This window comes from Harpia harpyja, chromosome 6 (assembly GCF_026419915.1).
Source record: "Harpia harpyja isolate bHarHar1 chromosome 6, bHarHar1 primary haplotype, whole genome shotgun sequence".
Lineage (NCBI taxonomy): Eukaryota > Metazoa > Chordata > Aves > Accipitriformes > Accipitridae > Harpia > Harpia harpyja.
In genome coordinates this window covers 18,464,598-18,480,913 of record NC_068945.1, presented here as the reverse complement: position 1 = coordinate 18,480,913, position 16,316 = coordinate 18,464,598, and the positions used below count along the sequence as shown (strand labels likewise).

At 45.7% G+C, this 16,316-nt stretch overlaps 1 protein-coding gene across 5 annotated transcripts in view; it reads left to right on the top strand.

Annotated features, from left to right (window-relative positions):
* Window positions 1-3,553: 3,553 nt before the first annotated feature.
* DENND5B (DENN domain containing 5B) overlaps window positions 3,554-16,316 on the top strand; it is a 120,341-nt gene continuing 107,578 nt past the window's right edge. For 3 of the 5 annotated variants that reach the window (XM_052790651.1, XM_052790650.1, XM_052790649.1), the window contains exon 1: window positions 3,554-3,729. In XM_052790651.1, coding sequence (XP_052646611.1) covers window positions 3,618-3,729 — 112 coding nt within the window. In that variant the 5' untranslated portion in view covers window positions 3,554-3,617. The remainder of the gene's footprint in view (window positions 3,730-16,316) is intronic. The other 2 variants (XM_052790653.1, XM_052790652.1) reach the window with 1 other exon arrangement.

The window sequence follows — 16,316 nt, the reverse complement described above, 5'->3', positions numbered from 1 at the left end:
TCCTAGTGCTCTGACGCTGCTTTGTGCTCTGCTGTGCCAGGGACAAGACTTATCTCCCCGGGATTATTGTTAATATGCTTTGAATAGGGGACATCCAGCTCATCCGTGCCCATTGTGGAGCTTTAACATGCTTTGTTGGTGAAAGGAAAAAATACTTGTAATGCCACCCAGTTACCTCCATCTGAGATGTGCCTCACAGCACAATCCTATCAGTCACTGCCTCTTCCTATGCTGTACAAATGCTTTTCCGTGGCATTTGGCTGATTAGTGAGTATGTGCAGCAGCTCATGATGCTTTGGGGTCTCATCTTCTTTATCCTCTCACTCTTGCAAGAAGCTCCACAGCCCCTTTGTGGACCTGCCTGTGACCACTGTGAAATTTAAGCAATTGATGTTGCAAGTAGAGCAGAAGCATTTGGCCTGTCTCTAAAGCAGGGCAGCCCCTCTAGAGAGGCACTGGTGACCAGTGCAGGGTGGGTTTGGATGGTGAAAAGACAACCAAAATGCCTAGATTCTGGAAAAAAGTAGTTCAGAAAATCTCAGTATGGAGAAAAGGCAATTACGCACACTGAGGGAACACCTTGATGCTTTCCTGTGCTGTACATCATAAGATAGCGTGCATCAGGCAACAGCCTGTGATAGAGAGAGGTGCCATTGCACTTTACTCGCACACCTGATGTGGGAAGACTTCATGGCACAACAGAGCATGGGGTGCGCACAAAGTGCTCCTGCGTGCTGCAAGCCAGCGCAACTCAGCCGACTCTGCTCTGCTGTGTAGGCTTGCTCCAGCCAAAGGCAAAGGCCTCTGCTGCCTTTTCCTGGGAGCAGTTGTTTATACCTGGATAGAAGAAGGGAGTGGCTTACAACGGACCTGGTTGTGTTCCTGTGAGAGGGAAAGAAGGCAAGTGAAAAATTAGCTGTAAGTGGGTATCCAGTCCACCTCCATGAGCAGAGGGAAGTATTGCCGCTAGGCAGGAAGAAAAGGGTCTTGATGTAACTAAAATCCCACAGTCGGGCTCTGAAATTTTTGATTATAATTGTTGTTGTCCAGTGAGCTAACTTTCAAGCCTACTTGCACTGTTAAAATCTTCTAAAAGTTACTGATTCCTTGGGATAAGAGCCAGGATGGAGGACGAAAACATGAGTGAAGAAGAGCTACCCAAAGGCATCATGCAGTGTCTAAAGCCAGACCAGCTTGGAGGGAAAGACTGGAACAACTTAGATGGAGAGGTTTAGATGAGAAAAATCCAGGCCCAGGGACATAACATGACTCATCAGAGCCCAAACACACTTGGCACAGCCAGGTCTGCTGGCACTGCAAAGGAGCTGAGTGGCCTCACTGGGATGACGTTTGTGCCCCAGAAGATCAGTTGTCTTAGAAGAAGAAATCACTGCCCCCATGAAACTCCAACAAGCGTCTGTGGGAGCTGTATGTACAGGAGTGGGAGCTCAACCTCACAGCTGTTCCAGGAAGAGGATTGAGTTTATTAGACTTTATACCTGCAATCTCACGTGTTGTGCTTTATCCCCTTGTTTAATGCTATATGTATTACTGATTTTATTGAGATTGAAGTGTCTGTGCACTGAACTTTATTCAAGCAAAAAATGCTATCCTGTACAGAAGAGAGCGAAACCAAAACAATTTAGAATTGCCTGCTGCCCGAGGGGAAAAAAGGTCAGGACTGTTTTGCTAATTTTGGGGTTAATCTTAGAAGCAGTCCTAACTTGTACATCCTTTAGAGAGGCTGGTGAAGCCTCTATCTTGGACTGCCTGGAGCCACCCATGCCATCGGACCTCCAAAAGAGAAGCCTACGATAGGAGAATAAGATGGTACTTCTCCACAGTAAGAGCAATTAGGTTTGAATGGGAGTCAGAGGCTGACTTAACTCTTATCATCTGACCTAGAGCTGAATAAGCAAATACATACAAGTTAATAAACAAACCAAACCAAACTAAATAAAATAACCTAGCTCTCAGTGCAAAGTCGAGAAAATAACTGGTGTCCTGGCAAATTCCTACGTGGATCTACCAAGGTTCACTTTGTTACAGCGAGTGCTGCAACCACCAGAATCAGTGATTGTGATAGAGGACTCAGCTGCTTCATTCTTGGATATTGGGAAGTGAGGAAATTGGTTTAGCTCTTGTCTGCTTTCAGTAGAGCACTACAGGAAGCTGAGAAGTAAAAGGGCATAAAACTTATTAATTCAAAGGGAAGATGAGAGAGAGATGCTGACCTAGGTTGCCTCCAGGTAGGAAGGCACAGTTATTCCACATACCTCCATAAAATGACCCATGCTGGATGAAATATCAGGTTCCTTGCAGGCATTTCCTTGTCAAAGGCGCTTGTTGAATAAGAACAAATGTAAACCACAGAAAGAAAAAAATGTGGCTCATGCTGCAGAGAGGTAAGTGAAAGAGGTCATAAGAGTCCACAGAAAGCAAAGGATGAGACTAATTATCACAGACTGCATGGACCAAGACTAGTAAACAGATAAACACAAAAGGATGAAAGTGCAGACTGAATTCTGCAGACAACCTCCTTAAAATATACAGGTGGCAGAATTATCTGACGTAAGCAGGGATCTCATCAGTTTGGAGAAGAAAATCTCAGAACTGCAGAATAATCATCTTTGCCCCTTTAAAAGTAGGTGCCACTCCCGAGCGGATCTGCCAGTACTCTGGCATCGGGTAATAATAATGGGAGGGGTTTTAGCAACGGGGACTAAATAATACTGACTTCTTCCTGGACGCGGCAGAATGGTTAGTAAATCTTAAATAGACTGGGAACGAAGCAGCGTTTTAGATGCTTGCTTTGAAACGGAGCGCATGTAGCAAAGAAATAGTTCTCCCTCCTAGAAGTTAACGTGGTACCAGTGGCAGCAATCACGGCGCAGGGATGGAGACCACACAAAAGCCATCCGTCAGACCCTCCCTGGGGTGGGTGTGGTGATGTTGTTTCGATATTCGGGTCGGGAGACGAAAAAGCCGTTTCCCCCCCCCGGAGGATTCCCGCAGAAAACGCTCAGCGCTGCCCGGTGCTCGGCCCGTTCCGGTGGGGGCCCTTCGGGTGCTCCCTCCTGGCTGTGGAACGGACACATCCCCGGTAGGAAGCGGCACCGTCCCCTTTTCCATTCAAATAACAGCCACGCTGCCCTACTCACACCTCGGGGGTGATAACGGGGGGAGGAAGCTTCGGGCACCTATTGTGACGAGGCCGCGTGGCAAAGCGGAGGCCCGGGGGACACACACACACAATCCCGCACCCCTCACACCCAAAACCCCGGTAAGGGCCGGAAACGTCCCGCTAAGGCGCCGGAGCGGGGCGGGGGGAGGGGCCACCATGGCCGCCCGGGGTTTAAATGCCCCGCGGGGGCGGGCCGCCACCGCCCGCCCCGCCCCGCTCCCCCCCCCCCCCCGCCCCGCTCAGCTGACAGCGGGGCCGCTCGGTGCCCGCCCGCCCGCCGGAGCCGCCGCTCGGTGCCCGCCCGCCGCGGCCTGCGCGCCACCGCCGGGGATGGGGGGCGGCGCGCCGTGACCGGCCCGCGGGCGCGCCCCCGCTGCCGCCGCCGCGCAGAGCCGCGCTGCCGCAGGGAGCCGCCGCCGCCGCCGCCGGCGGGATGAGCGGGAGCGGCGCCCCCGGGCCCGGCGCGGCACCCTGCCGCTTCGCCCACTACTTCGTGCTGTGCGGCATCGACGCGGAGAGCGGGCTGGAGCCCGACGAGCTGGCAGGTGAGCGGCGCCGCCGGGAACGGGAGCGGGAGCGGGCGGGGCGCGGAGGCCTCGCCCGCACCCGCGCCGCTGCGGCTCGCCGCGGCCCGGCGGGCGTTTGGGATCCGCTGCTTCAAAATGTCTGCTCCCCCCGAGGAGGGGGCGAAGGGAGGGAGGGAGGGAGGGAGGGGGGGTGTCGCCGGGCCGGCAGAAGCCGCGGGGAGGGAGCAACTTTGAAGGACGAAGCGTCCGTCCCCCCGCCGGAGGGCTGGCGGAGCATCCCCCGGAGGGCAGCTCCCGCCTGGCGGCGGGGGGGGGGGGGGCGTTTGTCTGCCGGCCGCCGGGATGCGCCCTCCCCCGCAGGCCGGGCCCCGCCGACCCGCCGTTGGCCCTGGTCCCTAATGGTGGAAGGGGAAAGGCAGCAGTCCTGGCCCGCCCTCGGCGGGTGGGTGCAGCGGCTCGGCCGCGGCCAGCGGGGTGCGACTGACGGGAGAGGGGTACGGAATTGAAGGGAGCCGTATGACCGAGCTTTCTGTCGGGGCAGATGCGTTTTCTTCCCTGTTTGCCCTGGAAAGGTGTGTGGTGGTGGGGGATCTGGGAAGAACTGAATAAATTAATGGAATCGCATCTTTAATTATGCTGCTTTATTCACATCTTATGTCTCTTCAGAAATAGTCTTCCTGCATCCTTCCTTTCCCTTCCACCCCCAAAAATGTTACGGAATTAAAGAACAAAATCATTAGTGTGGGATCTAACTCTTTCTCTAAAATGTTTATTTTTGGAGTGTTCATGACTGGATGTGAGCTGATTATGTTGGGAAAAGGCTAAATGTCACTTTTGTTTATTCGAAAGGAACTGTTTAAGTCAGGTTTTTACGCATAAAATTAGATCGCCTCCAAGCTTAATAACGGGGCTTAATTACATGGAAGCTAAACATTTCCTCACTGAGTTACAAGTTTGAAAGCACTGAAGTGCATACGTTTGACCGTCGTTCTATGCGTTCGCACTGCAGGCGACTGAGCTGTATGTGACTGAAGTTGAAGGCAGCTGTAGCTGTCACGGTGGGCACCTCTGCCTGGTGACGGGATCCTGGCGAGGTCTCCGCTGCTGTTGCATCAGGAAGTACCTCTCCTGGTTGTGCAGGAGAAAGACTTGATCTATATCGCTGATCAATGTACCCTGGCTGAAGTTCATATTTTTGTCACCTGTAAAAGGGGTGGATACACGCACCTGACATTCTAAGGAGCTTCATCTTAACTCGGGGTACCTAAAGCTTTTCCCTCTGCAGTGAGCACACGCTGGAGGTAGCCCTAGGATCTCCAAGTTGAAGCATTAGCCACGTGTGCTTTAACCTCTGCTTTTTCACATGTACTAGTAACCGCAATTGTATGTTTTCAGTTTTGCTGCTTTTAGTAGAAAACTCCTGGCTCGTGAGCCATCTCCCAGCTGATGGCGTACAGGGTTTGATTTGCATAATATGACCTATTGGGGTTTCAGCTACTTAAACTTTGAGTCATCGCTAACTCTTCTATCTGCAAAAAACTATTTTTAAAGCAGTGTTGGCTGGCAGACTGTGCCTTCCCTGATGAGTACCCACAGACTTTAGAACTTGTCTTCTGCTGATTTCTGCTCCATTTCCCAGTGAGATGTGCAGGTGTGTTCTTGGGAAGCGCTGCTCAAGGACAGGCTGAAGGTGGTGGGTTTGTGCAGGGTAGCGGCTCGGCTTCAGGACTCATCTTTTATGGTCATTCAGTAGGTTTAGCCAAACTTCTCCAGCAACACTAAGCAGATTTAAAAGCTAAAGAAAGTCTCCCTCTTCATTTTTCAGTAAAAGAAAGACATTTTGGCACAGCTGGGATATGCCCATTTATAAAATACAATGCAACCATGAATGAATTCAGAGAGAAATTACCACAAGTAGTTGTTTTTAAAGCAAGTGGGGCGCTTTTTTTTTTTTATTTTCTCCCTTCCCCCAATAGGAAATAACAAGTAGAAATGTCTTTGTAACTGGTTTAAACTAGGCAAGGTCCAGCAGTATGGTTTGAGCATCCAAAAATTTTTGGTAATGCTAATTTGGGAGGCATTCTTAATACCTAGGAGGGTTGGGATATGTTAGAGGAAGAAGTGGAGTAACAGAAATATGATGGCACTTAATATTGCCACTGAGCAATGTTATATTTTTAGGGACTCGTGACAAGAGCTTTCTGCCATCAGCTGGGAGCGCAGCAGTTGGAAATGTTAGGGAGGAACAGGGAGTGCTGTGAGCCACAAATATAATGCAGCCATGGAAAAATTAACTCTGGTTTTAGATGTAGCTGAGAAAACATTTCTGTTAAAGCTTGGAGAGCATTAATGCCGCCATAGGCAGGCAGTAGTGAGAACCCATCTAGAAACCTGTTACGGGTTTCAAAAAGCGAGCTACTAGGATTGAATTTGTTACCAGAATAAGTGGGGAGAAAGATGCTTGAGGGAACAGAAAGTCTGTTGTATCACAGGAAACCCACAAATGAAGACTATTTCTTTCTAAAAATGCTCTTACAACATTTTGTAGAAAGAAATGATCCTGTTCTTTCAGTATTGAATTATGTAGCTGTGATAGCTTTCCGTCTTGCTATCCTTGTGCTTAAAGAGCTTGTTGAGGTAAGTCACGGCGTCAATGAAAAGTTGCTGAGACTTAAGCCGCTGCACAGATCATCCCCAGTTTAGCAAAAAAGTAATCAAGAACCTGCTTATCTCCAAACCTGTGAATCCCTTAGCAGCCAGCATACACCAAGTGCCTTGCTCAAGCCAGGTCTGGCTGACTGGAGCTGCGCTAGGGCTGAGCAGAGGAGGGCAAGAGGAGGACGAGAGGAGCTCTTCTGCGGCCCCGGGGCCTCTCCTGTGAACACAGAAGCAGAAGTTGGAAAATCCTCGAGGGATTCTCAACTTCCACATGGGCTTGCTGGTGATCAGCCAAGGCACAGACACCTCACGGGGGGTACGTGGTGTGCTAAGGAGCTGCCGGTGAGTCAGTTCTGGCGTCATCTGGAGCCCCCTGACCTGCACCCTCCCTTCGCTGGGGACAGCCCCGGACTCAGCCCTGTGTGAAGGCTTTCCTTGCCTGATGGCTTAAGCCCAAAATCTCTTTCCACGCAAACCCTCTGCAGTAAAAAAAAAAAAAAAAAAAAAAAAAAAGAAAGAAAGAAAAAAACCATGAAAAAAACCCACACCAAAAAACCCTTATCTACTGCATCAGGCGTGAAGTGAAATGTTTCAATGATGCTCTTGGAGGCAGGGTGAAGAACTCCCTTTTTAATTCTTATTGTAGGGTTGTTAGGTCTGTTCACCAAATGATATAAAATCAAGGTTTTAAAGTTGTATAAGGTCTTGACATGCTTTTAGGGAAGAGTGACTTGCTTTATAGTTCTTGATCCTGTGGATGCTCAGTGCTTAAAATAAATGTGATACATGAGAATTTTCCACCATGCAAATGGTTCATTTTGCTTAGATTATTTTTTTTCTTTTGCATTTATGCTATTTTCTGGTACAGATTTTCCTTTTTTTTTTTCTTTTTTTAATAGGAAAATGCTCCGCAGCTGGCTTTTGAAATGGATTAATTTTGGTTTTTTAAGTGAATTAATTTTGAAAAGTAAAAAGCTGTTGTACCTATTGCTCAGCTTGGTAGTGTATCCAGGCATGCAGCAAAGTAGCGTATGGATTATAATGCTGTCAAAACACTTGTGGCACTATCACCAAGCTCTCAGTCAAGGATGGGAGAAAAAAAAATCTTTCTAGGGACTTGAGGGAGGAAAGGAAACAATCTACTTAATAGCTGGAGAGGTCAGAAAAGAAAAGCAGGGTATTTGATGTGAAATATCTTGAAAAGCATGAAAATTTCAGTATTGGTTTCTGTGCCCTGTTGAACTCCACTAAAATAGGATGAAGGGAGCTTTTCTCTCATGTTCAGGGCTGATGGAAAATATGTTTCGGTTGACTTTCATCTTCATGCCTACTTCTTTCAGGTAAAGCTATTTTGAGACTTATCAGCCTTGGAATTGCATATGCTTAAATGAACTTGTTATAGTAAATATTTAACATTGCCTTAAACAAAAAGACCTAATTGTTCATTAAATTGTTTCTATTCCATATTTTGTTCTTACTATATGAGCCTCATAAGTGTATGTGCAAGGCACGAGATTTTTCTGGCTGTAGCAGCTTTTACATTTTGCTTTGAGAGCATATTAAATTTTGCAGTATCTTGTTACAGTGTCACAAACTACAATTTATAAAAATCCAGAATACATATGACTCAACTAAAAAGAACATGGAGTTTCTTTTATTAGGGAAGTAATTTAGTGCTCTGGAGGAAAGCAGAGAGAGAATTAGGGATGGGTGTTTTGTTCCAAAGTGGAAGGACTGGTCTGTGCTCCATGGAGGATGCTGTTGCCAGAGCAGTTTGGAGGGAGGAGGATGCGGTAAGCCAGCACGGGAACTGGGGCCTGAAGGACCATGTTGGATGGTGCCTTCTGCATCTCGGAACGTGAATGTTGGTGGAGTTGTGGTAGCCCTCTTGCTGTGTGAAATGAAAAGTTTTATAGCTTTTTTCCACACTGAAACCGTAAAATATTACCTCAAGACTATGCTTATTAGTGAGGACACATTCTAGGTATTGTATCTTGTCTAGCAACATATTTGCACTGTCTAGTTTTGGCCATTGTGTAAAGATTCGCTATCTTATTGTCCTGGTTCAATGTATACTTTAAAGCTGTAGAGAGCTTCATTACTCTACTTTTAAGATAGATTATTATTTTTTTTTCTTTCTTTATGATCAGCAAAGCTGAGAGTGCTTACTGGTCATGCTCATTGGAAATGTTGAGTGTCTTGGGGAAAATGAACACTACTTCTACCTCATGCTGTTTCCCTACAAATATCCAGATACTGGTTATTAATTTACCCCCAGTGAAATGTTACTTCAGTTCATAACGTTGAAAACCAAACAGAGCGTGTTGCAGTTTGGCTAACTGTGCTTCTTATCTAGTAGGCTCTTATTTTTAGAAAGCTAAAAGACTTTTTCATCCTTGTGTGGGCTTGGCACCTGCGTGCTCACGCCTTGCAGAGTCTCCCCGCAGCCTGCGCAGTTCTCCATCGCACTTCCTTCATGCCAAGTCACCCTGCAGTGCCAGAAAACTTGGTGGCATTACTACAGTGATACAACTTCTCGTGTATATGGCTTTTCTGAAAATAAGTAATTGGGTTTTTTCCTAGTTTACTGGAAATAGACTGAGAAATTTCCCTTGACCAAGGAATATCTAAACAGTTGCGGTTCCTGTTCATGACTTACTCGGTTGCCACAAATGAAAAGCGGGCTACGGGAGTTTTGCTTTTAATTTTTAGGTACAGTCCAGAGTTGCACAAAGCATTTTGGGAGGGATTGTCCAGGTTAAGTAACCTGGATGTGGATGAGAGTGGTGTGGGTAGAGGAGAAGATGGCTTATGCTGTACAACTTAACAAAACTTCACCTGCTCCTCAGAAGCAGTTGTAGTAGATTGCTTAGGATTTCTGATTGTTATAGGGCTTGTGAGAGGGATGGGACTCAAGTATTTCTCCTGCCCCCCTTAAGAAGCGATGCTCAAATGCAGCAATAAATCTTCGGACTTTATGGCTGGAATAAGCAAGTCTCATGGATGAGAGATTGGATGGAGTAGCTGGCTTATTGAACTAATTGTTGTTTTTTGTGAATTGTCATAATAAACAATGAAACACTGGGTATACATTTAGGAAACCTGTTTGATAAAAATCTAAGCTGGGTTAATATTTTGTTCCTGTGAAAACAAATTTTTTGATCTTAGTCTGCGTAAGTAAAGTGTTGTGTTTCTAGTTAGAGGGAGTATGGAGATAATCCCTGCTTCTGTGCAACCTCGACTCGATGCTGAAACAGAAATAATGTTTCTGCTCTCTTCTACACCTTCAAAGGTGGTGGCATGGATAGTTGCTGTAATGGTTTATTCTTAAACATGTGGGGGTTTTTTTTGCTACTGGGGAAAAACAGAATTCAATTGTAACACTACAGAGATTTTTATTTTTTTTTAAAAATAGATTTCTGAATTATACATTGAAGACTTAGCTCCTGTAGCAGGATTTCTGCAGCCAAAGGAAACAGTGCTTTTTATAAAGAATTGTCAATATTATTGACAAGTATTATCTCCAGTTAGAATAACCTTTAATAAGGAGTAACTCTCTTGCATACTTGGATAACAGACCATTTGTGGAATTGCTAATGGCTGTGACTTATTATTATGCTTTAGTAATAGTGCTTTCATTCTCTATCTTTATATATGCCAGACAGACACTGGATTTAAATGCTCCGCCAACCCTGGTGTGACTATTCTGTTATACATTTGCCTTCATCTAAGTTCTTTGTACCATATTCCTTTGAAAATAAGGTATTGATTGAGTTGGAAAAACATCATTATTCCTATCAATAGCACTAACTCACTAATGCTAAACCAAAGAGAATTTCTTGTACTTTTTTTGCCAGATAAGCTGCTGTTTTAATTTCCACTTAGAAGGACTAAACCCCCTTGCACTCTGGGAGGCTGTTTTGCTGCCAGCGGCTCTTGCGGTAGCACAGGAGAAGAAGGTGTGGCGTGTACGTGAGGGGTTTTTTTTAGTAAGAATCCTTGTAACTGGTACGTTAATATTGCAGTAGGTAGCCTTTCTCCTTCACGTAGTGTAAACCGCAGTAGTAATCAAAGTGCTGGCAGGCAGAATGGCTGAGCTGCTGTCCTTTATAAGAACGACCTAAATCCAACGCTAATCTTGTTCCTGCACATCAGCTTGAAGTCACCACTGGCCCCATCCTGGCGGCTTAGTGGTGCGGTGGCTGGGGAGAGCTGGGGTGCCCGGGACTGCAGCCGCCTGCTTCGAGCGAAGAGCACTGAAAGGCAAACGTCCACACGTCCTGAGGAGCGTGGCAGTGCCGGGTCAGGCCTCGTCGCGGCTGGGTGTTGGTAGGGAGCGTGAGGAGAGACGGTGGTTTTGAGCCTACGGTGAAGGTGAAAGTCCCTGCTGCCAGCGGAGAGACTCCCGTGTCGATGTCCTCCTCCGCGGTGGTCCTCACGGCACTGGAGGACGGCGGCATCTGGGGGAAGGCGATAACCCCCCCCTCTGAAAAGGGGAGAGCAGAAACCGTAAATGTGCCGGAACTGCTCAGGGCGGTGCTTGACTGTAGTATTGATTTCTCTGCTCAGCTGTTTGCCCGTGAAGCCTTTCTGCCCTCTCCAGAGCGATGTCCCAGCGCTGCAGGAGCTGTGCCCGTGCCCTGACACCCTGCCCACAGCTCTCCTGTGCCAGTGCGGAGCTCACCATAGCCATACCTCCAAAATGAGCTGCTTCAGGAGAGGCTGAGATGCGTGCAAGCCAGCAGGACAAGAGTGTCAGGGCTCTCTCGCCTGCCTTCTTTCACCAGCTTGTCATGGACTAATCAAGTTGTCCTTAATGCCAGCTCGTCCCTGAAACATGCTGGCAAATGTACAGCCCGCAAAGCCTCTGCGTGGGCTGACGCTGGATACGTGGCTGGCACGCTGCTCCCTGCTGCAGTTGCTGATCTGTTGCAATGAAGGTTGGAGTCAATGAGAAATGTGAATGAAGGAAAAAAAAAAAAAAAAGAAAAAACCAGCATGTGCACTTTGATCCAGTTAATGGTGGGTGTTTGGCTGGTGCTATTTGAAATCATGCAGGACCTCTTACATGTATGGGAAGAAGATTACAAGTAGCTTGTTCAGCCATCTCTTCTGCATATGGAGAGGAACCTACATGAAGTTCGTGAGTGTAAATAACCTACAAATTTTTTTTTTTTCTCCCCATTATCTACCTCTTGACCAGAAAATAGCAAAAAACTTGTATGGTAGGAAAAGTTACATTGAGGAAAAACAAATTTGGTCAGGAAACAGCAGGCCTTCACTGTGGTATTTTGGTCTCATTAGCCATATTGATAATCTCAAAAGTAATTAGGGAAGAAATGGTGATGGGTCGTCACAATAAAAAGACACATACTAGGGAGATGACTAATGTGTGACAGACTGCTGAGGTGTCAGATGCTGGCATGGCTGGAAGAAGCTTCTGTTACATTACCAGTATGAAAATATAAACAACTCAATTTGTGCTCCTTGCTTGGAGTCAAAGATAGTTAGTTTTACTCAGCTGTCTGATCATTGTATCTTAGCAGAGAGCTTTCTCATTAGGGTGTCCTAGGCTTGATAAAGGTGCCTGGCTGGAAACGTGGAGCCATGCTCCTTCAAGGTGTGAGGTTTTTCTTCTTCCTCCTTCCTCCACTCACCAACCCAATTCATGAAAAATAACATCAAAACATCCAAACAGATGCTTAAAGAGTGAAACGGAAAGAGTATTCCCTTGCCAATATATACTCCATGTGGAGTTGCTTTGAAGGACTTTGCTAGATCTCAGTGACCTGCTTCGAGTGATAGTATAAAAATTAACTCTTAGTAGAATATAATATTGGGGGAAAGGGTCTGGTTTTGGTGGATCTGTAAAGAAAGCTTGTTCTCTCACTGGAGAACAACCTTCACAATTTCATACAAAAATGTCAGCAGTTCTTGGTTTGTGTTCAGAGGCCATGTTTAAATATGTCAGTCTTGGAGAGTGAGTGTCATTGTCCCCTGCTTTGGAGCATGAACTTGGCTTTGCTTTACAGTAATACTATTCATCAAATTGCAATAATAATTCTGGGACCTAGTAGCAATTGTTTTTAAAAAGCAAGCTTTATATGAAATGGAGTCAAATTGTGCTTTGAAGCTGTGTGAGTGGTAGGTTGCACAGCATGAAAGCTAGAAGAATCCTCTGTCCACCCCCTTCTTGGTATTCTCTTGTCATGTTAAAGACTAACATGTGGAAGGGTAAGGGGGCTTAATTTGAAACACCATTCTGTGTAAACAATGACAGGATTAAAAAGAAAAAAAAATAAGCAAAGCTCAACTGTCATGTGTGTGCAGTGGCTGCTGCTTTTCATGGATGACTGAAATTATTTGTATAAATTTGCATTTTCCCCTTAGCATCTATATAAACCTATACTCATTTCCATGCATAGCTATTTCCACGTACAAACTGACTGGCGTGTGGTGGCATGCGATATAATGCAGTGTTACCTGTGCTAGCACTAACTATAGTTACAAGGAAAAAGCAAGTGTCAGCATGGATGCTCCTTACACGGGGCTGCCCAGGTGGAAGAGGTGCTTCGAGTCTCTTGTGATCGAAAGACAAGAGGGCTGAGCTCTTTGTAATGAAACGATGAAACCAAGCGCTCACTTAATGGGTAATTTCTCAATGAAATATTGATCAAATGGGCCAAGCAGTCTGCTTTGGACTGACTGACGTTCGGGATGCAGCTGGAGCCTGCTGGGAGAGGATCCTGCTTTCAAGGTCCAAATAGGTATTGCTTACACTGACTTTAGATGTCTGACAGGTTCTGGAGCCCAGGTTCTTGCTGGCCTGGAGACCGTCTGGAGGGTGCAAAACGCTGATTTAGGAGCCACTTCTCCTGCTTTTTCTCCAGGTTGCTGCTGAGATGAATCCAGTCAGATGGTGTAAATACCTTCTGCTGAGCCCTCTGGTCTCCCGTGAGATGCTCAGGAAAGAGAATCAAGATTTATTTTTTTTAATTCAAGCTATGAAGCATTTGAGCAAAGAATGCAATATACAATTGAGTAAATATTTGGCTTTTCATTGTTGAGGGAGGGGAGGATTTGCTGATTAGTTAGTTATTCACACAATACTATTTTCCATCAGTATTCCCACTTGGTATTCTTGTTTGTTTTATGCTGTGCAATATTCTGGCATGAATTTGAAATTAAGAATTTTTATGCTTAAAAACAAGACAACAGCTCTGTTAACACAGACTTTCTCTTGGCTGTGATACTGGCTGGTGTGGGAGAGATGAAGGGATGTTACACAGTTTCTAGAATGGGGCTTTTTGTAATGTAGGTGTTGTGCTTTCTCGCTTTATTCTTCTGGTATAACAACTTGAAAATACACAGCATCAACTATTTGGGACAGAATTCTCCTATTTTATCTAAAAAAAAAAATCCAAACAAAACACCAAAAACACCCAACCCATAAAATTTTGTGTAATCATATGAAGATGAAATGGCTGGTCGTGACTCACAATGCTTCAAAGCTGCCAGGTGCTTTGTAAAATGACTGATGGTGGATGTATGCTCTGTCACAGAGCTTTGAAGGGTGTATTCTGCTATACATTTGGCCTTGTAAACACTTGAAGAACGTCAGGGCCAGGAAGAATGGCACTACCGTGTCTCTAATGCACCCCTTTTTGGGTTGTCAACCTTTGTCTCTAATGACTGTTGTTATGAATCTATTAAGGGAGAATATTTATCTCTGGAAATCAGGATAGCAGCCATTCAGCACAGATGAATTAGGTGTTCAGCCTTCTCCCCAAGATGATACTATTCAAGATAGTCTGTCTTACTAGCATTTGCAAATATGTTGACTCTTTCTGGCTTTAGCAAGTGTGATAGCAGATGTTGTTTGACTCTCTTAATTCAAGCAGGGATGTGTAGTCTAGTGTTTCTATCTCAAACTGAGGAATGATTAAGAGCTAAAGAATCCCGGTGTAAGGAATGCTATTAAGTAATCATTTTTTCCTGTATAAATATGAACATCTGCATAGGGTGAGGCAGCTGCAGCAGTGGTCTGCTGTCATATTTAGCAAAAGGGGGAATGGTGATGGGAGATGTTAACTTTCACAATAGCAGTTCTGGTTAATAACTTACTGTCGTTTCTATGCCCATGTCTTTGTTTTCTTTCTTCCTGGAGCCGCCCACAGGGTGGTGAGTTGGGAGGGGAAAGAGCGAGCCTTGTTGAAAATTGCTCAGTCTAACACACTGTTAAAAAAAAACCAACAACAACAAAAAACCCCCTCTAGCTTAATGGGGGCTGAACTTCCCATGAAAACTCTGCCTTAATGAGCTCAGACCCCTCAGCCCTGCTTTGTCCCTGTCAGCAGGTGAGAAAGAGCTGAGGTCCCTGGCGCGGGTGCCCTGGCTGTGACCCAGGGGCTCGGGGCCCTGATTAGTTCAGCTCTTGTGCTTTCGGCGGGAATAAGAATGAGAAAACATCTTGTCTTGGGGCCTGGATGTATTCATGCTCCTTGCCAGCAGGTCTGTGCTACCGCTGGAAAAGGCATTTGTCCAGGAGCTGGGGAGAAAAGGCACAGATTTAGGTCTGTCCCGGAGCTGAGAATGAATTGCTCAGAGCAACTATCGGAGTGGAGTGTCCAAGATATGTCGTATTTGATAGTGGTGAAGAACTGAAAACTATTTGCAGTTCAAAATCTGTCTTGGGTTTCAGTTAGTGGTTAATATTTTGTCAGCACTTCGTGGCAATGACTTCTGACTGTGTCCCAGCATTGCTCGTGGTGCACTGAATAGCTCAAAAGGGAAGCTGACGCTAAGCGGGAGACCATCTGTGTTGTTAAGTGTAGTGTTGTCACACTCAAAACTCAGCTTGTGTGACTGATAACATGATCACACTAGACCCGTTTCCTTTTTTTTTTTTTTTAAGTCAAGAAAACAACCCCCCAAAACAGTCTGTATCCTTATCTACCAACTTCTGAGCCCATAGGTCAATTTAATTTTGTCAGAGGTGAAATTGAAAAGATACGGGATTTTTTTTGGTGAAGTCCCTGCAGCTAGAGCAGAGATCCTAATTAACCTTCCAATAATACAAAGGCTGCAGGAAAAGCAACAGCACTCTATAAAGCAAGAGAGGCCCCTCCACGTGGGTATTCTGGCAGACTAATTGGCAGCCGCATAGCTGGGATCTGAGCAGAGTGTGCATTGCCTCCTGCCCATCTGATGGGTAGGAAAATAAAGGGTAACTTGTGGTATTGAGGGGGAAAGAGGGAAGGAAGATCAGAGCTAACAGGCTTGTGTGAGCAAAAGGAGCTACAGATGAGAGGACCATGGTTTCTGTCCTGGTGTCCTGTCGCATAACTCCTAGTGCCCTTCACCCATACCTGTGAAACCATACAGCTGTGTTAATGCCATCTTTCTTAGTCTTTCCTTCTCAGTCTCAAATGAAGAGTATTTGTTAGGGGAGCAATTCTGCTACAGCTCCTACAATGTGATAACAGGTGGTGGGAGCAAAGCTACATTTGGCAATAAATAGCAATGCAAGGATGGCTGTTTGCTGCATCCAAGTCCTTCCTCAAGCTCGATGAAAGGATGTAGGAACTTGGCTGTGTTGGTGCTATTGCATCCAAGACGTGTGTCTATGGAAAAGCACTTTTTTTTTTTTTAAATGCACTGAATGGGAGGTACAGCAGCAGAATGTGTTGGGGAAGTGGGTTCTCTACTTTCTTATTCCTTCTTTATCTTCCCCCTTCCCACATTTAAAGACAAACCAGCTCATCCTCATGCTTTATTGTTTTAAAAAGCTATTCTGACCTTTCTGGTAATATTGTGAGGAACCAAGAACTGCATTCTGATGTATTAAAGTGCTAATGATGCATAAGGAGTCATAAAACGGTATTAAGTGCATTAAATTTTGAGTAACTCCAGTAAAAGGCACTGCAAGGGATGGCTAATCACTCTGC